The sequence below is a fragment of the Chenopodium quinoa genome, unplaced genomic scaffold, assembly GCF_001683475.1.
Source record: "Chenopodium quinoa cultivar QQ74 unplaced genomic scaffold, ASM168347v1, whole genome shotgun sequence".
In the NCBI taxonomy this organism is placed as follows: domain Eukaryota; kingdom Viridiplantae; phylum Streptophyta; class Magnoliopsida; order Caryophyllales; family Amaranthaceae; genus Chenopodium; species Chenopodium quinoa.
Genome location: NW_018742205.1, coordinates 7,530,318 through 7,557,280, shown reverse-complemented (window position 1 = coordinate 7,557,280; position 26,963 = coordinate 7,530,318). Strand labels below are relative to the sequence as shown.

The window sequence follows — 26,963 nt, the reverse complement described above, 5'->3', positions numbered from 1 at the left end:
ATGACTTGAACAAATTCTTAGAGGCTTTTACAGATCTACCTTATAGTGTGTTATATTCACCTGATTTTTTTACTGATCTAAACTTATCTGAATTTATCAAAATTTATTAGACATTATTAAAACTTTTTTAGTTGTAATTTATACTTAGATTACCTTTATCAGAACTTTTTTCTTCTTGAATTTAATTGATTTGAACTTATACACCTGAAATAAGTGAAAACAAGGTGAATATAACAAACCCTTAATTTTTAATGGTATGATTATTTCTAAAATAGGAACTTTATTATCTATTTAACTATAATGGTTAACATTTTAGGAGTAAAATAGAGTTTTTAAAGCTCAGTTATCAAATTTTTTTTATCTAAGAGATCAAGCCTCGACTAACTCCGATTAAAGAACCGAACATAGCCAAAGGGCCCAAAGTTCTCTAATACAATCACTAATTTTCGATAACTTTCAAGTTACTCTAGTTTGTAGGAACAACCGAGCAACCGTTTCCTACACTCCAGGAAATAAAAGGCTAAAAATAAAAGAAACAAAAATTGAAAAGAAACTCCACATCAGACTTTGTTTTCCTTTTTCTTTTCTTTTCCTTTTTTTTCGAATTGGATTTTGATTAACTTCATCATCATCTAGTTTCTTAACACCTAACAGTACAAACAAAAACTACTCCTTTTCTTTTCTTTTTTTTTTTTCCTCCAAACCTTCAAAAATCAATACAATATCCCTTTTTTACGCAACAATTTTTATTAAATTCCAATTCTGGAAACAAATTTAAGGAACTCCCTGAAAGAAATTACTTTTTTTTTTTCAATGATCCTATAAACTAGATTATCACACTTAGATTACACTTTAAATCTTCAAATTAATTTCTGGGTTATCCTCAAACATTACTAAATTCCCTATATTTTGATCTGGGTATTTAATTTTTCAACCAGATCCTCAAAAAAAGGAAGAAAATTGATGGTAAAAAAGATGAAGAAAAACGCAGAGCATTTGGTGATGATTAGCTTCCTAATCATGATCAATTCTTGTTTAGGGAGATTTGTGGTGGAGAAAAACAGTTTAAAAGTGACATCTCCAAGTAATTTGAAGGGTATTTATGAATGTGCAATTGGGAATTTTGGGGTCCCACAATATGGAGGTGCAATGGGTGGAATTGTGGTTTTTCCAAAATCTAATCAAAAGGGTTGTAAGCCATTTTCTGATGATGATATTACCTTCAAACCTAAGCCTGGTGGATTGCCTGTTTTTCTCCTTGTTGAACGTGGGGGTAATTTCGTCTTCTTTCTGTTAATTATGATTAGTGAAATCTCCATTTCATTTAAATTATGTTGTAAAAATTGTATCTTGGTTTGGTGGTTATGATGTATTTGAGAATTTTGATTTGCATGTGATGTTTGATTATGTTAGGTGTGATAAATGTGTTTTGTATGTTTGTTTGGATGCTAAACTCAGTTTATTTTCAACTGTGGTCTTTAAATATTCCCTAATCCCATTTATTTATTAATAAACTAATCTAGTGTTATTAAATTTGATTTATTAATGTTTATGAATATGACAGTATCTAGGATAGATCATAGATGATGCTGGATTTGGTCTTTCTTGGTTATATCTTTATGCATGTTGGATGAAACTATGACTTGGACAGACCTAACCTTTGTCCTTTGTATATTGTAATCCTTTATTATTTCGTCGGGGAAGGAGGGGGAAATGCTGAAGGCATCTTTTACTTGTTCCGAATATGGGTTGTTTTCAAATGTTGATGCCTGTTAATAGTCCTTGAAGGCGGTTACTTCATGTTTATATGTGATTTGATTGAACTAAGAAATGTAGCACTAGCTACTTCTCAAACTTCATCGAGTGTACGATAAATGTGAAGCTTTTTTTTTTTTGTCACCGGCATTCTGATTTAATGTACGATAAAAGTATCAGGACTATCCTTTTCTAAGCTTGGTTTGCTCACTTTATGACTTTTTATTGAGTTGTTTTCTAATGGTCAAGTTTCGTGGTTTTCCAGAATGTTTTTTCACCTTGAAGTCATGGCATGCACAGAATGCTGGTGCTGCGGCTGTACTGTCGCTGATGATAGAATTGAGCCTTTGATTACTATGGACACTCCTGAAGAAGGCACATCTGAGGAAGATTATGTCCGGAATATCACCATTCCTTCAGCCCTCATTAGCAAGGCATTTGGAGATAAGCTGAAGAAGTCTTTATCAAAAGGCGAGATTGTGAAAATCAACCTTGACTGGAGGGAGACAGTCCCACATCCTGATGATCGAGTTGAATATGAGTTTTGGACTAATAGTAATGATGAATGTGGGCCAAAGTGTGATGCTCAGATTGATTTTGTAAAGAATTTCAAAGGCGCTGCTCAGATACTTGAAAAAGCTGGTTATACTCAATTTACACCTCGCTATATTACATGGTATTGCCCTGAAGCTTTTATCTTGAGCAAGCAATGCACTTCGCAGTGCATCAATCATGGGCGGTATTGTGCTCCAAACCCTGAGCAAGATTTCACAGTAGGTTATGATGGTAAGGATGTTGTACTTCAGAACCTGCGCCAAGCTTGCTTGTTTAAGGTAGCTAAGGAAAATGGAAAGCCATGGCTTTGGTGGGACTATGTTTCTGATTTTGCAATCCGTTGCCCTATGAAACAAAAGAAGTACACAAAAGAGTGTGCAGATCAAGTAATCAAATCTCTTGGTAAGTTATAGAAGGTCAATCCTTGTATCTTACTAGTCTTTCTCAGCTCGTTAAAACTTCATAAATATTCAATTTTTTGATATGTTTTGTTTTACTAACTAATTAGTTGACTCAAATCCTCTAGGTGTTAATATAAATCATTACTTTTTCTGTCCCAATATTATTCTCTTGCTTCCTTTTTCAGGATGGAAGTCCTTATTTTGTGTCTACATACCATACTTATTAACTTATTCATTGACATTTCCCAATCTACCTTATTTAATTGTGTTTTTTAGAATTCTATGATTCTTTGATTGTAGTAAAGGGAAAAAGGAGGTTAGGTTAATTTGGATCACGTTACTTGCATAGTTCAAAAACTTGACAACATAATGTTGTCAACCTACAATGCTTTTCTGAATATGATCATATCCAAATTTCCCAAGTATAAGAGGGCTGTGCAAATGAATCATTTTGTTTACTTTTAAACAATTTCTACAGAGCTCTGTCATCATTCTCAGCATATAAATTTTGTTGAATTGAACATTGGGTTAGGAAAGAGGATATTTTTATGAACTAGTGTACCACATGGTCCAATGTACTACTCCATATTAACTTGTTAAGTAGCTCATATTACAAATTTCTCCGGGATTTTTTCTGTCACTGGATTTGTTGCTGGCTGATTTTTATGCCTTGCTATGCCCTTTACTCCACTTTTACAAGCTAGAGGCTATATGATTATGTTGCAGCTCCTAAGAAGCTGGTGCTTGAGATAACCTGTAAATTTCTTATATTTCTGAATTTCCATTATTTGATGATTTAATTGTATTGTTCCTGATTTCATTTACATGTCTACTATCCGTTATACTTACTGTTAGAACTGATGTGGTTTTATTTCCCCCCTTTTCCTGCTGCTTTCTCACGGAAAGATTATTCTGTTAATTTATCTTCTATGTGCTGTATAGGTGTTGACGTCAAGAAAGTAGACAAATGTATTGGAGACCCTGAGGCTGATGTGGAAAATCCTGTCCTTAAGGCAGAACAGGAGGCACAGGTATATGAACATAGATTTTTTTGTTGCGACATCCTTCCCCCCCCCCCCCCCTGAAGTGTGGTTTATATCTTGGTCCTGAGCCGAGCCCTTCATTAAATTTGTTTCAGATTGGTCATGGTGCTCGGGGAGATGTGACAATATTGCCAACTCTTGTAGTAAACAACAGACAGTACAGAGGTTTGAAGATGATATAATGATGTTTGATTTAATTTCTGGTTGTAATTATCCGAATTATATGGATGCATCAACTTTTCGATATTTTTAGGTAAATTGGTGAAGAATGCTGTTCTCAAGGCTATTTGTGCTGGTTTTGAAGAGACCACCGAACCTTCACTATGTCTAACCCCAGGTCAGCATTAGCATTACTTTTAAAAGACACTGGATACCCCCTTTTTTTTTTCCCAGTTGGCCGGCTATTTATGTGGGACTACTGTTTGTTTTAAAATGCTAATGATAGTATCCTGAACTAAAAATTGATGAAACAATATAACACTATGTTCCAGAAAATCTATTTCCGGGGCAGGGGGATGTGTATTTAGCCTAAGGGGAAAGACAATTACCTTGAAGCCACCTGTTGAAGGTCTGTTTTATTGCTTGATGATGGTTGTGAACTATATGTTAACAGATGTTGAAACCAATCAATGCTTAGAGAACAATGGTGGATGCTGGCAGGACAAGGCTTCCAATCTTACGGCATGCAGGGTAAGCACAACAACTCTAGTTTACTGTGACTGTTGAAAGAGTATATAAATATAAGAGAAGGTTAGTCATCAGGGTAATGATTATGAATTTATATCTTATACATCTCTATTGCTCAGGATACTTTTCGAGGCAGAGTCTGTGAATGTCCTACGGTGCAAGGAGTCAAGTTTGTTGGTGATGGTTATGTTCATTGTGAAGGTAATTATATTGATATATTATATATCTTAGGCATATAAATTACTATAATTGATACTATAATTGATGGTAGATCTACTTTAAGGGAGAGCCTGGATTTATTTCACACTTTCCTTTTTGGGTAAAATGTGACATTAATGAACTGTTATATATAAGCTTATTATATAATAGGAGCACAGGCTGATTTAGAGTTGACCATGGTTGAAAATGATTTGACATAAAATCTCATTGTTGATGTGCCTGACAATAATTTTCTTGAAATAGCCCCCAAAAAATCCTTTTCACCAAAATGCAGTAGCCTTAACTCTACCAGTATTTGCGAGCGCCAAATTTTGTGGGTGAATTTGCATTTGATTATTGGGTAAATTTTTTTGAGATTATGAGAGAAAGATAAACTGCGAGATTTTGAAAGAGAGAGATGAATGATTAGAGAGGGAGGGAAATGTTGAGTTATTTTTGGGTGGGCATGTTTGGATAGGGTAATTTGGAGGGAAAGGGAAGGAAGACAGAGGGAGGGTTTTATTCTCCCTTGTTTAGATATGACTTGGGAGAGAGGGGAGGAAAGGGAGTTGGAGGGATCCAATTTCCTTCCGTTTAAATAAACCAAACCCTTCCAATGTTGGAAAGATTTGGAAACAAAATGAAAGCTCGCATCTTCTCTCACGTTACCTCCCTTTCTTTTCTCTCTCCTTCCCCTCGTTCCCTTTCTTCCACTATGGCTGTCCAAACATAGTTGTTGGGTGGGTGGAACTGCTGTATGGGCATTTGGGTAGTTACCATTACCAACCCTTAGTTAACCATTGTTAGCAGTAATTGAGAAATTATTCGCCAAAGCTTCATTATTGCATACCAAACATAAAACAGTAACACAAGACTATTTCATACACTTCTATATCTTTTTGGCAACCAAACATAATTACTAATATAAAGGCCTCCATTGAGAATTTTCTTTTTTTTTTTTAAATAAAAAAAAATTATTTTACCCTCATTTCTCCATCACGTCAATGTTTCTTCTCTATCAGTCCACTTTCAATCTATCTTATTTACTGTTAATCTCCATGTAAACTGCCAAATGCATATGTGAATAAAATATAGGGACTGAGAGAGCATGTTGATAGGGGAAAAGACTAAGATGTGCTTGTTTGCCTTAGCTCCTAGAATCTGCTCCTGGTTGTTGCTTTCCACTTAGCAGTGTCAGGATTGGGAAAAGGAATAGCCTGTAGCCTTTAGGTGTTGCACGTTGCTTTCTGACATAGGCAGTAGTCTACTATGTGGAATGTAGCACTCATATCTGTTATTAATGCCTTTTGTTTTTCAGCATCCGGACATTTACACTGTCAAATCAACAATGGAGGATGTTGGAAGGATACTCGTGGTGGCAGGACATATTCTGCTTGTGTGGTAACCTCTTCCGAGTTCCAACTTCCTGGTTATTGCAGGATTATTGCGCTAAGACGCACATGAATAAGCACAGAAGATCTTGTTAATAATGAGATTGATTTCTATATTTTCTTTCTGATTCAAATTATACATCTTTTGCATGTTCAGGATGAACACACACATGGATGTAAATGTCCTCCTGGGTTCAAGGGAAATGGTATTCACTGTGAAGGTACTTTTTTCCATTGTTACTTTTGCTTGATCAAATTGCCTCTAATGCTAAATGAACTTGATGCGATTTGCTTTCTCTCTTGCTAAGGAAGGCTTGCTGTTTAAATGTCTAATAGTTGTGAAGTTCTGGAAGTTTTGTCAGATTTTCATAAGAATGAGTGGAACAGAAAATCCTTGCAGACCATTTTTCATTCTTCCCTACATTAATGAATTGCTAAGCAATAACTTGTTGATGTGACGGTTGGACTGGATATTGTAATGCATGGAAGTTTTTGGCTAGTAGCAGAGTTCTTTTTTGGATTTTTGACATGGTACCCTATTATATACAGTATTAAGAAAAGAATTATGTACACCTTGTGGGCTGACTGCTCTCACAGAATATTTTTCCCCAACTCTTCCTCTATACATTAAAATCAACGTCAACATTACTCCGATCCTTTTGAAAATTTTCCATCCAGCCAGGTGTAAGGGGGTGGTACCAAGTAGCCTAATACTGTAATAATTTCCATTTTTTAAAAGTAACAGTTTATTGTGTATTTTATCTGTGTTCATACTTTCTGAAGCCAAAGAAAAGTGAAACCTATCACTTCATTTGAAGTGAATCTTTTCTTACTCTTCTGTGTTTATTTTTTTTTATCCAGATGTTGATGAGTGCAAGGAAAAAGTAGCCTGCCAATGTCCAGAATGCAAATGTAAGAACACTTGGGGAAGCTATGAATGCAGCTGCAGCGACGGTTTGCTGTACATGCACGAACATGATACGTGCATAGGTGAGTCACCTGTAAAATCCTCTGTGGTCTTTAGGTGTTTTGTCCTCCCTTTTCTCTCTCCCCTAGTCCTTAAGGGTTTTTTCCAACACAGAAGCATTATTATGCAAAACTCTCGTAGTAAATCTTGTGGCATGCATACTCAAAGTAATAAATAGTGAAGGAGTGTTTGTGGGATCTTAATTCAATTCTCAATTGTGCCCCTGAACAATTGTGCTTTGTAGAGTATTATATAATTGTAAGGCTAGATTACTAACCTGTTAGTTAGTCACCAACTAATTAAATCATCAAAAGGTGAATTTCTTATTTCTCCTCTTACCCCGCATCAATCTTTACTTCGCTAATTCCAAGGATGGGTTTGTCAATTTACTAGGTGTTAGCTAAGAAACAAGCTAGTTTGCTTGCCTGCTAGGTGTTACCTAATGTTTAGTATTTGTTGCGCCGTGTAACCTTCTTGATAACTCTGAAATCTTCGGGGGTATGTTAGTTATATTAGTGAGTTTTGGCTTTTCAGCTCTTTGCAAAACCTAAAATAAGGTTTTGGAAATATACATCATAAATAGCATAAGTAAAATAGATATTAGTATTACTAGTTCAGTATTTCTTATACAATGTTGAAACCATAACCAAATGTTGAAAACTGGTAGTGATACTGACTTACTGAGAAAATCCTTAGATTTTGGTACTGCTCTCTTAATGCTGCCCTTTTTCTTTTTTCTGCCAATTGTATATGCAGGTAATGGTAATGGAGGGTCTGGTTGGGGCTTTGCTTGGATGTTTATTCTGGCTTTGGGAACAGTTGGACTGGGTGGATTTGCATTTTACAAGTACAGGATCCGGAGGTACATGGATTCAGAGATACGTGCAATCATGGCTCAGTATATGCCTCTCGATAATCAAGTCGAGATTACCACTCATATACTTGGGGAAGAGAACTGAGAACTCGAGTCCAATGTTAAAGGTTGGCACCAATGAGATGGGCTAACTGGAGATTGAACAAAAATCTGTTGTATCTTTGCCCTCAATGCGTCATTACTCTTATCTTGAGTTGGGCAAAAAGAGGATTTCCCCTAGGCCAAGTATCTGTTCATAAAAGGCTGCATATTTTTTTGGTATGCTGTTCTTTTACTGTAGATCTGGCTGTCCGATGAAGTATCCTGCTATAAATAATCCTGCTTGTATATATAGAATCGTCAATAAGCGATGGAGTTTTGATTTCCATCCATTTTCAGAAGCAGATTACTTATCCTATAGTAAAAAAATATCGCTTATCTTGGATTGTACACGATTAAATGCTGCATATACCTTTGGAGAATTTTTTGGGACTTGTTTCTGTTGGAGGTCTTGTTATTATGGCCTAACAACGTCCATCCAAAGGAAGTAGCATTACCAGTTGTGAACTGGTTTATCATGAGTGCCATATCTATTTGATGTTTCCTTTGCAGCTATTGTTGGTCAGGTGGACTCGGGTCTTGTTCGACTTTGCATTCCCTCCAAAAATTATATAACTTCGATCTTCGGCTGTGGCCCGTGGGATGATAGGATTAAAACAATCTCAACCTAATACAGTATATGCATAAATTAACAAAATCTCTATCAAAATCACCAAACACTATATGAACATTAACTCTCGCACATTGAACCCTATAAAATGAAAGATTGTAATAATAAACACATTATTACAATTAATATGATTACTATAGTACGTAAATTATTTAATTGACCGTGTGCGCTCAACCTAACAGTTTGCTGTTTACTCGTCTCCCCAAAATTAAAATAATTCCTTCGTTGCTTTAGTTGACACTTTCACTACTATCCACAAACTCTTTGTTACAAAACATAGTTATGATAAAACTATATCAATGTAATTTTTCTTGTAACAATATCAACTTTTTATACTTCGTAATTTTCTACTATTGATAATTAGAATTATTAATCATTGGATTTGTATGGGGACAAATCAATAGAAGATACATGTCAAGAGCGGAAGAAGTAATACAATCACTTATTGTAATCATCGTCGCAAAATTCTAATGAGATACTCAGTTGCTATTCTTGAGAGGAATAGTCGAGATAGCTTATGGTTTAATGGATAGAGTCGAGCACTCATGCTATAATCGATCTAGTGTAACCTTATTTGCCAGAGTTTTCTCATTTCCAATTTGCACATAACAGTTGTACAAAATATTTTTTTTCAAAGAGATCACCACAAGCATAACATAACATAATACTAAAACAGACATAAGGAATGACACGTGTCATTTTCTGGTTCTGTTATTTTCCCTCCAAATCATTTTTTTTACATTTTTGTTTACCTGATCAAATCGTTAAAGAATATTTAAAATATTATAATAATATTTCCTTCCCATTTATCCATAAACACAATTTTTTGTATGCGGCCTGCTGTACCGTGCGGCAGGGGTTGCTCGAGTTACTCGGTCAGGGGTTACTCGAGTTGCCGAAGTTACTTGAGTTTCTCGGTCAGGGATTACTCGAGTTACTCGGTCAAGGATTACTCGAGTTGTCGGGGTTACTCAAGTTACTCGGTCAGGGGCTGACTTGAGTAACCCCTCAAGTAACCCCTGCTTGAGTAACCCATCGAGTAATTCATGACCGAACCCCTCGAGTAACCCCTGACCGAGTAACCCCTCAAGTAACTCTTGACTGAGTAACCCCGAATCGAACTCCTTAAGTAATCCCTTACCGAACTCCTTAAATAACTCCTAACCAAATAACTCGAGTAACCCCTCACCGAGTAACTCGAGTAACCCTTGACCGAGTAACTCGAGTAACCCCTGACCGAATAACCCTTGACTGAGTAAACCCCTCGAGTAACCCCTATCCGAACCCCTCAAGTAACCCCTGACGGAGTAACTAGCATAACCCCTGACTGAATAACTCAGGTAATCCCTAACAAAATAACTCGGGTAGCCCTGCCACATGGTGTGGCATGCTACGCCAAAAAGTTGCTGATACATAATATATTTACCATATATATTCAACTAAAATATAATTTATATTCTAAGGGTTTTTTTTTCTCTAAATATATTTTTCTTTTGGTAAATTATTACTCTGTATGATTGAATTAACAATTCATTACAAATTTTTGTAATGATTGAATTAACGTTCATTACAAATTTTTGTAAAATTCGTGCGTTGCACGGGATTTTAACTAGTTTATGTCAGAAATTAACACCTGTTTTGACAATATCATATTCAAACAATTATTCCAATTGGAACCCTTAACAAAAAGACCGCCAACAATCCTCTCCCACATTCACAATTAATAATGAATTCTAGGTCTATTAGAACCTTGCTTTATAAACTGTTGATGCTGTGCATAGACTAATGGTTAGGCAACAGCAAGCAACTTCATGCGCCCACAAAGGCCAGCACACCTGCTTATTATTACATGCTAAGAGACCTGCGTTTTGAACAAATTTAAATCGAGACACAGAAAGGGTAAAATACAACAAATTTTTTAAAATTATGGACTTGATTCTATAGTTGATTGAAACTTCCAAGATCTTGCACACAACTGAGCATCCTCAATTGAACTCTGATATCTGCGTTAGCATCAGGTTTCATCTGGTGGTTGTTTGACGATAAAAACAGTAGGTTCTTCTAATCTATGCTTTAACTGGTTGCCTCCCCATCAACATTTGGTTGCCTCTTGTCATAGGTAATCCTATATATGAAGAAAGCTGCAACTGCCCCACTGTACAAAGATGCATTCAAAATCAGAATCGATAATGAAAATAGTAGACATCCACAAAATTGCGAATATAAATCAACGAATAAAATTAATTGCTCAAGTAAATAGGACAGTTAGAAGTTGAAAGCACTCCCTCAGCCCATAATTAACATATCAGTACTCAAACATGGACAAGAATACACGTCAAAATTAAGATAGAGCAAAATGGAATGGCACTACACGCTGAAAATACAACTACTTTCTTGTATATCCTGAAATAAAGGTAAGTACTAATTTATGCAGAAAAGATACATGATTTGATCACCATTTCCATTTACTTTTTTCTCAGTCCAGATTTAGTTGTCATATGCCAATTCAAAATACACTATCATTGAAAATGGTTTCAAACGAATAGGTGTATAATTAAATAATGATGGGCAATGGAAATAAACTTCACAAATTTGTCAGACCACATCAATCCACATTGCAAATCATTATATGGATTACTCCGTATAATTATTGATTTTGATACATTAAGGGACAATATTTTCTAGGAAAGAGTAAAAGATGAGATATTATGTGACCTATCAGCTGTTGCAAGTAATGTTCAGCTTCGAGGAAGAACATAAGCGCAACCAAAACAAGGAGATAGAAGATTATTATACATATGGTGCAACCTTACAAAATATTTACTATATGCTCTTCTTTTTTAATTTAATTTTTTTTTTTTTGGGGGGGGGATGGGGTGGGAGATGAGCTGCAAGCACAAAAATGAAAACAAATACTGCAGACAGAAAAAAGGAACCACAAAAAAATCAGTGGTAAGATAGAAACCTGATGATTGTTTTCAGCAGTCCAAAAAATGTCAACCCCTGCAAAAAAAGGTTACAGATTTCAGAAACAATTTTTGAAGGATGTAGAATGTGCAAGTGGACCAATAGATAGGCAAAACTAGTAAAAAATACACCAATACTACCTCAAACACCAGGCGCGCGTCCCTTAAAAATAGAATGCTAGTAATTGCTGCATAATAAAAATTAACATTTCAGAAATCAAATGGAAACGTTATGGAGGTGATAAGGATGATTATATGGAAAATTAATTTATTATTAGCAGGATTGAGCCAGTCAACAAACAAAGCAAAAACTTAATCTTACATTAGAAGTTAGAAGAATGCATTTCCATGTCAAACTAAAGCATTTATATACAGTATTATTATTGTAAGATATATTGACCTAATAAAACAATTAATTACAATTCTTTTTACATATTTACTGCCTGCCTGTACAAAGCTAGATTTTTTGCTAATTGCAACAGCTACCTAGACTGCATGCCTTCCTTACAAACTAGCAATTCACTTCATAAAAATGTTTGGCTTCTTCACTTTACAGACCACATTAGGTCTAAAGATTGCAAGTACCAAATCAAAAAAAGAAACAATCATTTGCGACATAGTCAGGTCACTCAGGTGGGCTGTGCCTGAGAGTGTGCACTGTGCAGCTACTTGCTGCATCCTCAAGAGGTCAATGCAGTCAACTGCAGTTTGGTGAATAGTTTTGCAATTGAAACTTAATACCTTCTGCAAAGATATTGATATAACAAACTTAGTTTTGATGATTTGATTGTTCAGATCAACTATAGGCACAATATGACTATATGAGCAGTTTATTTTGCCTTTCATCAATTCTCCTTGTTTGGAGCAGGGGTAAAGACTATAAATAAAGGCAAAACTATTCCAAAAAAAAAAAAAAAAAAAAGGATCCACAGAATTTCAAAGGCAAACAATGTAAGACTGAACCAGTGTTAAAATCCAAAGTTTTACGTAGTGTCACACAGATAAAATATGCCAACTAAATACTAACCTGCCTGTCCTTTCAAAGTCGTATCACTAAACTCCCCTTTCCTCCATGATCTTAGACTTGATACGCTCAATGCCAAAAGAATACCACCAAGGATCACACCAAACCTAATGGACGAAAGGCTTCCAGTTATCATAAAGTTAAGGAAGCCACCAGCAGACAGAATTGTCCCTACAAATTAAAAAGTATATGAGAGATCATTCAAGGAAAGAATGAAATATACAGTAAAAAGTATATGAGAGATCATTCAAGGAAAGAATGAAATATACAGTAAATACAAAATTAAACTAATGCATGGAGAAGCAAACATGCATTGGAGTCATTGGACTATGAAAGTTCCAAACAATCCAGGATTCTGAGAACAAATGACGAAATTGAAAACTTTGATGCATAAATATGATTGACAACATGCACATTCCAGACACATAATCTTGAGACCAAATAAAAATTGTGAACTTTGATACATAAAATGTGATTGACAGCATGCACATCCTAGACATAATAATCTCATCAGAGTAAATTAACTCTATTGCTAGAAATCTGCTTTATTTGAACATCCAAGTGAATGTCATACCATACGGTATCCCTATATAGAAATCACGGATTTTAGATACATCGTCTAGATCACGAGCAGAAGCAAAGGTCTCCACTACATCCTTCACAGGTTCCGGGGAGTTCTCTGCTGCTGTAGCAAGATATTGTCTACCCTCTTCACTCAACTCTATTGTCATTACACTTAAATCCTGCCTCGCTTGATCAGCTTGAATCTTCAATTTATCGGCAGTGTCCTTCAGTGTCACAACTGCCTTTTTCATATATACTTCATATGCTTCTTGTGAAACACTTTGTAACTTTAAGGCTTGCTCTTTAAAAGATGCTAAAGCTTGCTCCCAAGCTTCCTGAGACGCTTTACCACCTTTGTTAATATCATCCTTCTCCGTATCAATTTCCGCTTCAGAGGACTTCAAAGTTCAGAAGCATTCAATAAAACATGAGAAGTCAATAGAAAGGATCAAGTTCATGCAGAAATAAAGTATATATCAAAATAAAGGACACCAAAAAAAGAAGAGAGCTGATGTGCATTATGTTCTACCATGACATCCCAACTAACACAGTTGCCAAAAGAAAGTCAATAGTTACATGGTGACATTGTAGCTTTCACAATACAACAAAGGTAAGAAGAGCTTAAATTGGAAAACAAAATAACAAGCTGGATGCACAGCAAGTTTAAAACATAAATAATTGAGATGGATACTTTGCAGCATAGAGAAGAGGATAGTATATTACAGTGCATTAACTGCACATAAGTTGCACTATTCACAAAATAGTTATAGCATTAATACAATATGTAGATAGACATTCTACGTAAAAATAATAATTAAAAATGCCCTACAAAAACCAACCACAGGAACAAAGATTAATAAATAGCTAGATCAGCTAAGAACTATGTACTATTTCCAGTAACATATATCAAACTGATCATAATGAGTGATATAATGTGGTTTTCTACGCAATAAACTGGCACTAAAGCCATCTTAAATTGGGCATCATTCAAGTTATACAACAGCAATGAGGAGGAGAAAATGATCAATTTTAAAACCACCCATTTCGGCTCCAATTAGCAGCTCATTTGCTTCATTGACCTTCACCTTTCAAGTTCTCAGAAGACGTTGCCACATTTGATAACAAAATGATTTCATTAGAGGCTCATGAAGATTACACGCACCAATTGGTGGATGCAAATATCTATCATCTCTAGGTCGTAACCACCCTTTTGGGTCCTAGAATATGAATATCAAATACGAAGTACATCAAATGTTACTATCAACTTCCTGCCTACCTTTTCCCTTCATAATCAGGGCATGAGAGAGAGAATCCCAACTACCAAAGTGGAAGCAAAGGCCAGTTCAAGCCCAACTGTTACTCATTTGATTCACATTTTAATTTTTATTAGGGGTGCGGGGAAGTCAAGAGCAACGGTTAAAAGCCTTTGGAAATGATCGAGCCCTAAGCAACCTTATTGGCGCAGAGTCGGGGACCCAATTCTTCAAGAGACATAACAATGTAATTACCATCCAAATGTTCAATTCACCTGATATCTCCATTATCCAATAATCCAAAAATCTATCTATATTCATGAATTGATTAATCAACTGACCTACATTTCCCAATCACATTACTCACAGTAGTACCAATTCATCAAAAATTGCATTTCATTCATCCAACGTTAACTTTCTCTCAATCAAAAAACCTCCATTTTGTTCAATCAAAACCCTCCAAACAGTACAATAATCATACCAAAAAAGTTTTAACAATACAATAAATACAACAAAAAAAACACTCAAAATTCCAGACATTATAACTCAATAAAACGCTAAAAAATATAAACTCACAGATTCTTCGTGAGAAGCAGCAAAAACAACGGAAAGGTTCTTCTTCTGCCGATATCGACTCGGTAAGCAGAATCCAGTTAACCCCTTCGGCAACGACGACGCCGCCATACCAGCAACCAGCAACGCTCTTCGACGACGATGAATTGATTCAAACCGCACAGAAAACGACGACGTAGGCGGAGCAAACGAAAAGGACGCCATTGATGAAGGAGAAAGCTTATTCTTCAATGCAATTCCAACCAAATTAGGGTTAGGGTTAGGGTTAGGGTTAGGGTTTGTGAGAGAGAAACATTCAGGAGTCATCATAATTTAGGTGTAAAATTGTAATTGTTGTACCAGAAAAATTTAAAAAATGAGGAAAATGGAGGAAAGAGGAAAGGAAGGAAGGTGAGTTTGAGTAGGTAACGGTAAGTATAAAAAGGTTGAAGAAAGGAAGGAATGAAGGAACCCTGAGTTTTTTTTTTTTTTTGTGAGAGTGCCAAACTTGCGCCCTCCCTCTGATGTGGAAAACTGAGAGTGAGGAGAGAGAAAAGTATTTCTTTCTTTCTGTTGTAATTTGACACGTAATCGTTTCTTTCTTGACATTTAATCAATTTGGGTCCCATTGATTTTACATCGGGTGCAATATTAGAGTAGCCCATTAGATGACCAAAATATCTTGGTAATGAAATTATTTATTATTATTCTATATTCCACCTTATCCATGACCAAATGTTATGACCAAGATCATTTTTAATACACCCAATGGTTGCCCTATAAAGTTTGGTCATGATTTTTTTTTCTCCTACTTTTACTATACTTTTACCATAATAAAGTTGGAAATAATTTGCTAGAACTATTATAATTAATGAAATAAATAATCGTTAATTAAGTAATTAATTTCTTAAATAATAATATTGTTAATATGGGATTCATTATGACATTTATTACTTAGAACTAGACAATAGTTATACTTTGTGATATAATTATTAATATGGAATTAAGAAAGATTGACTTAAATTAGAGCCTTAATATATAATAATTATAATACGTAATAATACAAGAACACTTCTCCAAAACAGCGAATTTAAAAAATCTTAAATATTATATAAAAAAAATTATTTATAAAATAAATTGAGCACACTTAACCAAAGTAAAAAAAAAAAACTCTTAAACTGATGATAAAACATTTGTTACTGCCTAGGAACCCCATACTTACTCCACAAATGCTGTACTAATTCTGACTTGAGGATCGTATGCATAAGTTCATCATGAACACGAGCTATATTAGACATGTAAGTCCTTAAACTTGTTTCTAACACCCCCAAATCTCTCTCTACGTAAATTGTAGAAAAATACGTATAAATACCGTAGAGATAGGTTTGGGCGTATTACCGCCGCGTATAACGCAAGGCTTATACAAAAATACTTTTGCAGCGGAAAACTTTATTCTTTATTAAATAACCATAATAAAATTCGTTCATATTTCGTGACACAAAAATGACTCAAACTTTTCCTAGCTAGGTGAAATTCCCGTGGACTCCGTATGCATCAATTAATTTCCACCTGAAAAATTCACCTGCTTACCATAAATGATAAACAGGGCAAAGCCAAAACAAAAGCACGTATTAGCAAAGTATGCTAAGTAAGTCATGTGTAAGATAAGTAAAACGTAATTTAAATCATTTTCGTTTAATTAATAAAAGAAATACCAATGTCGTATTCAATAAAACTTTTTCAATCCAATTCTTTTAATACGAATTAAAACTCAATCGATTCATTCCAACCAATTCCTCACTAAGTGTGCACACCCCCCAAGTGGTCTACTTTATAATCAAAGGCCAAACTTGAGGAAAGACTAGGTCATGCAAAGTCCATAGTCTTCTCTAAACCATTCCCTAAGTGGGATTCAACATATCGATTGATTTATTTAAAAATTCGTCTTTAAAAAAAATCCATCACACTTACATAACAACAAACTTGCAAATCATTTCCAATAATTTTCCAATCACAATTTAAGGTCCTTTTGATTCAAATCCAAATCATTTAATTCAATCCGTCATGATTTCATAATTTAGTACGGAACATAATATCACAAATTCATACGAAACATAAAACATGATTTCATACGGAATGTAATAAAATATGATTTAGTACGGAACATAATAATTTATAGACTCATAATAGATTATAGTTTTATACGGAACATAAATTATAGTTTCACAATTAAAATTTTATACGCAATAAATTATAGTTTCATACGATCAAAAAATGTAGTTCCATAATCAACTTTCGAAGGTATCAAACCACATAACGTACCTTGATCAATCACGAGCGATTCACAACTACTTCTCTAAATCACGAACACCCTACACATAATTATAACCTTAATTAATATAAGGTTATCAAGTAAACACAACAATTTAATTAAACTATCCTATATGTGCATGAATTAATTATCATTATATAAAATAATTTTCTGTTTATAATTTAAAGAATTTTCTGTTTTTATAAAATTAATTTGTATTAGAAATAATATTTAGGAAAATGATTAGTAATATAAATAAGATTAAGAGAAAGGAGGGATTAAAGGATGGTGGAAGAACCAATGCAAGGGTGGTTGCTGGTGGCTGGAGTGACGCCTGCTGGTGGCTGCCGGCAGCAGGTGGTCGCCGGAGGTGGTGGCCGTCGGTGGTGGTGGGAAAGGAGAGGAGAAACCGTGAGAACAAGGGGAAGAAGAAGAGAATTCTTGAGGTTTTTGGTGTGATTTTTGGGGTATATGAAAGGGGTATTTATAGGTGTTTAGGGGATGGGTTTATGGCATTTTAGGGTTTATAATTTATGGAAGTTTTTGATCATGAAATTCCTTTTGGTAGTTTTTAAGCTTGGAGTGCAAGGATGACATAGAATAAAATATTTTTATGTTTAAGAATGGAAGTAAAGAAATTTAAAGATTTTATTTTTAATAAAATAATTTAAAATCTTTGTAGAAAAACCATGAATGGCCGAAAATATTGAGCAAAATATTACTCAATATTTTCGGACCTATCATGTTAGTTTAGGGATTTTATAAAATAATTTATTTGTCAAAAACTAAAGATTTAATAAGAATAAAATCAAATTTTCTTGCTAGATTATTAGGGTGGCCGAATTCGGACAATACGAAGGTATAAAAATCAGATTTTTAATTATATAAAGTTTAAAATATTATTTGATCAATTTTGGAAATCATTTTATTTCATAAAAATAATTAATTTAGCAAATAATTAATAAAAATCAGATTTTTAATGTATAAAAATCCGAAAATATGCTTCATTAGTTTAGGAATTAATTTTATTTTATTAAAATACTTTTATTTAGAGAAAAATCAGATTTTTAATTAAAAAAAATTCGAAAATGATATTTATTTAGTTTTAGGAAATTAATTTCATTTCATGAAAATAATTAGTTTAGCAAGATATTAAGTAAAATTGGATTTTATTGGGAAAATCCGAAATTATATTTACAAAAATCAGATTTTTAAATTCGAAAATGCCTCTAATTTTATTAATTAATATAGTTTTGTTTTATTATTTATTTAATCAAAATACTATTTATAAAATTTTTAGTTTATCCATTTAATTAAAATAAATGATTTAGGCGCCAAAATTCAAATATCATTTTGGCTCCAAAACTGAAATACTCTTAAGTTAGAAAATACGGCGAAAATACGAGACTAAATACTCTTTAATTTAGAAAATGCCTTTCAAAAATACGGGGTATTACATTGTTGGTCGGTCGCGACTGTTGCTGAATTGAAAAGGTTTTTCAATATTTCTTCTGCTTGAAGACGAAGGAGCGGCCTGGTCATATTCATATGGATCATAATATGTTAAATATGTATCCCGCTCATCTTCGACGATCATGTTATGTATGATAATGCAAGCAATCATATTTTTTCCCAACATAGTAACATCCCGAACTAGAGCAGGATTACGAACTATTGCAAAACGAGCTTGTAGTACTCCAAAAGCACGTTCCACATCCTTCCGCCGACTCTCTTGCTTTTTGGCAAAAAAGACCTTCTTTTTCGTTTTGGGGAAGAGATATTGTGGGAATGAATGTTGCCCATAAAAGGTAAATACCATCAGTGAGATAATATCCCATATCATACTGGTGGCCATTAACAACATACGTAACAGGAGGTGCTCGACCTTCAAAAACATCATTAAATAATGGAGATCTATCTAGAACATTTATATCATTACATCTTCCAGGGGTCCCAAAAAAAGCATGCCAAATCCAAAGGTCTTGTGAAGCCACTGCTTCCAAAATCAAAGTGGGCTTATTAGCTCTTCCAGAAAACATGCCCTTCAATTTGAAAGGACAATTCTTCCATCGCCAGTTCATGCAATCAATGGATCCTATCATGCCTGGAAAACCTCAGCGCTCACCATCTCGTAACAATCTTGGGTCTTCTCAAGTATTCGTCACTGAAGTAAGAGACAACTCCTTCAACAAAATGTTGTAAAAGTCTCTCGCAAGAGAAGCACTAATACGTAGGTAGTCGTCAACGGAATCAGCCGCACCACCGTATGCAAGCAACCTCATAGCAGCGGTACATTATTGTAGAGCTGATTCCCCTAATTTACCAGTGGCATATGGTCTTTGTTGAAAAAACTGATGACGTTCTTCTAAAGTTTGCATTATACGAAGAAAGACATGATTTCTCATGCGAAATCTACAACGGAACAAGTTTAGAGGGTAAACCGGTTGGTCAGAAAAGTAGTCGTTCCATAGACGGCTATGTCCATCTTCACGATCCCTTTCAATCAAGGTCCTTGGTGCCCTCAGATCTTGATGGATCATTCGAAAGAATTCAATTGGGTTGGACGTTATGAATTCATCTATCATTCTATCAACCAAACGATTTTCTTGTCAGCGTCTCTCATAAAGATGGTCGGAGTCATCATCCGAATTTCGGAGGTTGTGGTTGGTAGATGAATTGGAAGAATTAGAAGATGAGTTGGAAGAGTTAGAACTTTCATCAGACATATTTTAAGAAATTAATTTTTTTAAGAGCTAAGAAATGGGTTGTGTGAAGTGAAACTAATACGTACACCAATATATAGAATGATAATTGAAAAATATCAGTAATTTACATCAATATAGCTGTCATACATTATAACAATAATGTTTGATACTTTTTTCTGAAAAATTGCAATGACACTTTATCAGTGTTACATCTCATCACTTTGAAAACTTGCAGTTGACTTATGTGATCAGTGTTACATCTCATCAATGTCATTATTGTACTACTTTTCTTGAAGAGTAATTTCATTTAAGACAGTGAGAAATCACATCATATATAATGACAATACATTCATTAATATTAAAAACTTCATATATTACAATAATAATTCATTAAAATTTAAAACTACAACAACTTAAACAATATGAGTGTTGGAAAAAAAAAAAAGTAGGATCTAAACAAATAACTGACACTAGGACATTAAGTGAATACTTAATTAACTTGATGGGAATAAAATTTTCACTATATTGTTCCTTCTTTCTTGATCTTCTTCTGATAAGTATGGTTTTGCTTCCAGTATCTTGAACAATTCGAGATTGATTTTTCGTTGCTTTCGTGCTTCCCTATCCCTTTCTAGTTGAGCATATTCAGCGTCTTTCTCTCTACGGTACTATATCTTTTTCATTTCCACCTCAGCTTCAGTTTGCCTTGCTAGGTTCATGTTTTTAAGAGTATCTAACCACTGTGGAAATAATTCAGAGGGAACATTATTAATGACTTTGCTCTTACCTTTACTTTTGTTAGAGTCATCACTATAGGGGAATCCGGGACAACCCATGTCACCGCTAGTTGGTGTTTCTGGGTTTGTCGAAGATGAATAGTTTCCAACTTCATTGATCCGTGATCTTTTGGAAACACTTGATTGTGTTGAAGTCTTTTGCTTACACGTCTCAACAAAATTTTCATTTTTGGCCCATGGTTCTTCGTTTTTAAAAATATCCCAAGCATGCTTGTCAAGAAAGACTGTACTGGTATTCTTTCTTGATTTGTCGTCCCTATAAATTTTACGCGCAAACTTAATAACATCATCGTCTGATTGCCCACTTCCTCTTTTATCCTCAGCTTGTGCGTAAGCACCAGCAAATTTTGAGCAATTGGCATTCAACCTTCTCCAACGACATCTAAGCTGTTCCAAACCCCTCAATCTTAATAAATCACCCTTCGTAATATTTTCAGTACCTTGTTCAAAACACCTCTCCCTATATACTCTAACATTATTAAAAATTTCTGTAATTTTCCCCCAAAATTCAGCCCCTTTTTGGTAAGTGTTAGTTTTTTTGTTTTTACTAACCTCCAACCAAACTCTTACAAGGACCTCATCTTCAGGGTGTGACCAAAAATTCCTTTGTCTTGATTATCTCCACCACTTGTATTGCCATCTCCATTATTTTCTTCAATTTCTTCAACCTCGTCATTATTATCATCATCTGAAGCAGCGATTGATCCATAAGTACAATTAAAATTCGAAAATGCACCTTCACCTGTACCCGTTGGAAAGTGATGTGACATAGGAAATGTTGTTTCATGTTCAGCAAACTGATAATTATGAACAGATACAAGTCCTTCAGATGGAAAAACATGTTGAGAATGAGAGGTATTTGGATTTTGTGGTTGCCATAAGGGGATTTCTGGGTTTGAAACTGAATTTGCAAAATTCATATTATACATTCCATAATTTGGAAATTGTGGGAAATTGGGAGTTTGGTGGTAGTTGACAGTTGGGATTAATTTGATTATTAGAAAATGAAGGTTGGCTATTTGGATTATTAACTTGTTGTGAAGGATTTCTTGATTTGGACAGATTTTTTTTTCTTATTGGATTTATCCATAACCAATATTTTTTTTTTGAGTTTAGTAGATAGGAAGATGTTTCTATTTGAAAGTGAGTAATTTAGGGAGATGAATAATTGTAAGAAAATACTTCAATATTAGACTCATTTTATAGAGAAAAAAAAAATAGCTGTTGGTATTATTATTATTATTTTTTTTTATTAAACTTCAGATATTTAAAATTATTACCGTTATAAAAATTATTACCGTTGGACTCACAAACAAATTACATACACTTTTTTCTCCCCATGCATTTTTACCGTTGTTTTGTCTTTTGTGATGACAATTTTGGGATGTCTTTTACACGTGGCATTGTAGGATGCTTTCCCAACTTTTTTGGTTTGGTCATTGCCAAGCCTTGGTCATCTCCAAACATTACTATTTTTTTTTTAATATATTTATGCAACTATGCCTTTCTCTCTCCTCATGACCATGACATTGGTCATCTGCTGGGTATACTCTTAGGATCTTGAGTTGTTAATGAGTCGATTTGAGCTAAGCCGAGATCCATAATGGTTTGGGGTAGCTTGAGTTCGATTTGTAGATTGGGTTGTTAATGAGCCAATTTGAGTCACGAGTTTTTCCGAACTTGAGCTCCTCCCACGCATACCAAATAGTAGATTGGTCAATAATACTCTTAGTGATGGGCATGAATCGGATCAAGTTGACACGAGAGTTGATTAGGCACAATAAGAAATGACTCAATCCAACAGTAACATTCCCCTAACGCAATGAGACGTGAGAGGCTCACTAGGTAGCCACAAGTTGTGCATAAAATCAATAACTATATACTAAAAGACACACCAGCAATGACACGTGTCATTTTCTGGTGTGTCCAAAAAAAAACCAAAAAAAAAACTATTTAGGAAACAAATCTTATATATAAATAGAAGATTAAAAAGATTTAATGTATCCTTGCATTATATATATTGATACCATAAGCTAAAGTTAAAAAAATGAAAATCAAATTCTTAACATAATTTGTGACATACATAGTGCTATATACTCTTACCATTTTTACAACAAGAATTTTTTTTTTTTTTTTTTAACTATTTGTGTATTTAATTATGTTTGAAAAGCTTCCTAGGAAAGATATGAATTTTTTTCTAAGCCAGTTGATTATTGAGAAGAAAAATAAATACCGCGTAAGAGGGAATGGATTAATAGTGTGTAAAAAGTAAATCTATTTACGAATTAAATACATTGTTGTAAGATATTCATTTGGTTAAAAGAGGAAATGATATAAATTAGTTAGTGAAATATATATAAATATACATATATGTGTATTTTAAATTATCTATTTTGCTAATAATAGACTCTTTTATAATTAATTCATTTTATAAAGTAGTAACTTAAATAGATTTTTTTTGTAATTAAATATAGTGTTAATAATTATAGACTAATTATTGAAAATTACCGTGCATGGTACAGGACCTAACCTAGTTTATTTTCAAAAGCTGACACAAGCATCACGGGCAACCTCACTTTTTACTACGAGTAGTCGAGTACCAATTAGATTATTTTACTCTAAGCACGACTTGTTCAACTTTGAGCACCAGACACGATGGCAGGATAGGTGCACCATGCACCCACAAAGCTCGGGCCTTGCCCATCTTCCTTTATAAGTTTACAGCTTCTTGCCCTGCCAGTGCCTCGCTGCATGCCTGCATCTTCTCCTCTCTCTTCCCTTCATTGAACCGTACTCTGAATCCTCCATTGAAGCAGCTTCTGAGCTTTCTGTCTTCCATTGAAGCAGCTTCCAAGGTAATTTATTTTTAATCATAGAATATCAATTTCGAAATCTAGTGTCAATCGTTAATCTAATTCAATTTAGGGTTCTTCTAAGGTGGATTATTGAACTATTATGCTTTGGTTGATGGAATTCAATTAAAATGACATATATATTTTAATTAATTGGCTGTTGAAAATTTGTTGTTTGTCGAATATTTGTAGCTCTCTCAGCTAGTTCGATTCAATCTAGTCAATGTTGTATTTAACCTACTAAAGATCAATTTTAATGATTTGTTTCAATTGATTTGTTTTCTTTACCTAGGCTGTACTTAATTACTGAATTTAGAGTTGCATTTGATTATATAATGAGGGCAAAAAGACGAGAGTAAGCTGTTTAGGCTGTACTCAATTACTGAATTTAGAGTTGCATTTGATTATATAATGAGGGCAAAAAAGTCGAGAGTAAGCTGTTTATATAGTGGAGAGAATTACAAAGCATGGACTTCAAGAAACTAGAATGATGGAGTATTTTAGAACCCGAATGATATTTTTTAATTTTTGTGTAAAAGTGATTATAAATTTATAAGAGTGGATTCACTAGATTATATACGATCGATTTGTTGCAAGTAACATATCTAAAACACAAGTGAAGCTTCTAACTTTTGTCTGGCCTATTCATTTTGGGGCATTTCTAGCTGTTTAGCTATAGGACACATTGCTTATCGAATTAGTTTAGCATGGAAGCATTAATAGGTCAATGATCTCTACTTAACTCTTTATTCTACCAGTACATTAACAATGTCATGTAAAACTTGTTGCTAATCTCCTTGTAGGTTAACAAACAAAATTTACGCGACATTGTTAATCTATGAGTAGACTAAGGAGTTAAGTGGAGATCATTGACCTATTAATGCTTCCGTGCTAAAGAATTGGAGCAACACATCTTATGCCTTCCATAGAAGTTAGTGTTAGTTCCAATCCTAAATCTAGTTCCCTGACTGAGGTAGTTTTAAAGTAAAAGGCACCTATTGTAGATCTTATTTGTTGAGCACTTTAATTATCTTACGGATTTAACACTTCAGTGACTATCACCTTTTGCCTTTTCTATATCTCCCCTTCAATATCCTTTCTCAACTTCAGCCAACCCCTTGCCATCGGTTTCTCTGCATCGATTTCACTACTGGGGCTTGCTCTTAATTCCATAGAAATTTTGCATAGGTTACTATTCTCGCACATGGAACCTTTATATGCCAACACATTCTCAGATTCATTGGGGTTTTTGCTGTACAGGTTTGTAGCTGATTTGATTTGCCTGTGTTTCTGGGCTGATAAACTGCTTGATGGAGTTGATCTGTTAGTTCACTCTCCCTTAACGTACTTGTGTTTGAAAGTAATGCTAGGAAGAACTTGTGATGTGTGTTTGAACTCTTTTTCCTAGCTCCCGTCTGTCTGAACAAAATAGAGCCGTAATTAGCTTTCTTCCTGTTTTCCTCTTGTATCTATGAAATTTTTTGAGACTCCTCCTTCAGCTTTGTTAAAACTCGAGTTGTTTGACTGTCTGTCTCTCTTGCTGTTGGATTAATGTTTTGTCGTATGTCATTAAGATCATTTATTAGCTGGACCAGAGTTTTCCCATTTAACTCCTTTTAATTGTCTATACTTCAGGTGCAGGGTGCAGGTGAAGATTGTGGAGTTTTTATTTTATAATGGTGAATGCTACCAAAGGACTCTTCGTTTCCTGGTATGATACAATAACTTGCTTGTGTATCATAATTTCTGTCATTGAAATGTAATTTGTGTGTGTGTGTGCGTGCACGCGCGCATGACAAAACACATTGCATAATTAAGTACCTGTGTATTAACTCTTCTTTCTCTAGTTTATGGTCCCTGGCTGCTACACTTTATCTAGGACCATAGATAGATCAAACAATACCACTAAGATATACTTGTATGCTATATGCCTATATCACAGGGTTTTTTTTTTTTTCTCCATATTGAAATGAAAATGGAGGTAATTCTTATCCTGCACTGTTTAGGCCATTTCAATAAGATTGTTGACCTTTTGTAAGCCCTTCTGTATCAGTTCCTTGATCAAAACAAAAGTAGCCAATGCCACACTGTGTGAGGCACTGCTACCACAAACTGGAATCACTGCATCAGAACTAAGTTGGCCATTTGTGACTGATCTTATAGATTGTAGACCAATCAATACCAGCCCTTGTGGAATAAGATTTGGCTGACTTTGCTTCCATATAGCATTCACTTCTGCTACACGGAGTGGATTGAACTATTGAAGTCCTTACTTTATCCTGTATCCAACTTACAAAATTCAATTTGCTCCAGTTGGGACTTCAATAGCTCAATCCACTCCATTGATACCCACTCTTCAGTTGCCTACAAAACACCATTGCTTTTTCATTGACTGACACCCACTCTTCAATTGCCTTGTATATGACGACTGGGTTCACTTTAGTTTGCCTGAAAACGATTTCGTTCCGGTGGATACAAATAGCACACAATAGCTTCCTCTATAAGTCTAATTTGTGTTATAAAATTTACAAAACTGGCTGTAATTTCTGCGCCTGTTGACCAATGTAATTTCTGCACCTGTTGACCAAGAAAATAGTTTCTGAGATATGCTTTCAACATTGCGTGTTCTCTTTATTAAGTGCATGTTGGATTGGATATATGTTTGAAATGCCCTGCTTGAATGTTTGATTTTCTGATCATTAGTTACAATGCACTCATGGAAATATCTGATTTTTTCATTACTAGGAAGGTCTAATCTTTATGTATTTCTCTCCTTGTTGTTCCATCTTTTAGCGACATACCCATGGCGCAGTTTATTATCAATATGAATGCTTCATTGCCAGCAAACCAGAAATTCATAATACATGTCCTTGATAATACTCACTTGTTTGTGCAACCTCACGCGGGTGAGATGATAAAAAGTGCCATTGCAGACTTCAGAGAGGCGAATACTTATGAAAAACCTGGTTAATGTTATTCGTTTGCCTTTTAATTTTTAACTTTTTTGTAAAAAAGGCTGTATAATAAATTTCCATAGTGAGTGATTGTTTACAATTTTCATCGTGAGTCCCATTGGGTGAATTACACTTTGTAAGCAATACATGATTCTACATTTTGTAAACTTTGTTTTTCCTTTCATTTTCTTGGTTTAGAAGAAAGCCTCAGTTTCCAAAACACTTCACCTTATTTTTATGATCTAATATTCTTATATGAAGGTCTAATTTGATTTCTTTGACGTATGCTAACACTATCCACCAGATATGTAATTTTAATAATTTATTTCAATACGAAATTATAGATATTTAGTGACAAAAATTTGCTAATAAAACAATACAATATGATTAGCCTTTATCTTTTTC

General features: G+C 34.4%; 2 protein-coding genes, 1 long non-coding RNA gene and 1 pseudogene across 4 annotated transcripts; 2 read left to right on the top strand and 2 right to left on the bottom strand.

Annotated features, from left to right (window-relative positions):
- The first annotated feature begins 601 nt into the window (after positions 1-601).
- LOC110731518 lies at positions 602-8,465 on the top strand (annotated as a pseudogene).
- Positions 8,466-10,199: 1,734 nt separating this feature from the next.
- On the bottom strand, positions 10,200-15,618 carry LOC110731507 (protein FATTY ACID EXPORT 3, chloroplastic-like). The gene is made up of 6 exons (XM_021911358.1): positions 14,964-15,618; positions 13,145-13,532; positions 12,574-12,741; positions 11,688-11,734; positions 11,546-11,583; positions 10,200-10,735 (listed from the first exon to the last, which is right to left on the bottom strand). Exons 1-6 carry the CDS (start codon positions 15,267-15,269, stop codon positions 10,654-10,656), a joined length of 1,029 nt encoding a protein of 342 aa, XP_021767050.1. The 5' UTR covers positions 15,270-15,618; the 3' UTR covers positions 10,200-10,653.
- Positions 15,619-15,911: 293 nt separating this feature from the next.
- LOC110725952 lies at positions 15,912-20,044 on the bottom strand. Its single transcript, XR_002512271.1, has 3 exons — positions 18,708-20,044; positions 17,262-17,311; positions 15,912-16,521 (listed from the first exon to the last, which is right to left on the bottom strand). It is a non-coding gene; the product is annotated as an uncharacterized LOC110725952 (long non-coding RNA).
- Positions 20,045-23,381: 3,337 nt separating this feature from the next.
- LOC110731493 (RNA polymerase II transcription factor B subunit 5-like) lies at positions 23,382-26,778 on the top strand. 2 transcript variants are annotated; one of them, XM_021911351.1, is made up of 4 exons: positions 23,382-23,607; positions 24,865-24,927; positions 25,240-25,315; positions 26,398-26,778. In XM_021911351.1, exons 3-4 carry the CDS (start codon positions 25,281-25,283, stop codon positions 26,573-26,575), a joined length of 213 nt encoding a protein of 70 aa, XP_021767043.1. In that variant the 5' UTR covers positions 23,382-23,607; positions 24,865-24,927; positions 25,240-25,280; the 3' UTR covers positions 26,576-26,778. The 2 variants fall into 2 exon arrangements, with proteins under 2 accessions (XP_021767043.1, XP_021767039.1); XM_021911347.1 differs by lacking the exon at positions 24,865-24,927 and having other exon boundaries at positions 23,383-23,607.
- The last annotated feature ends 185 nt before the right edge of the window (positions 26,779-26,963 follow it).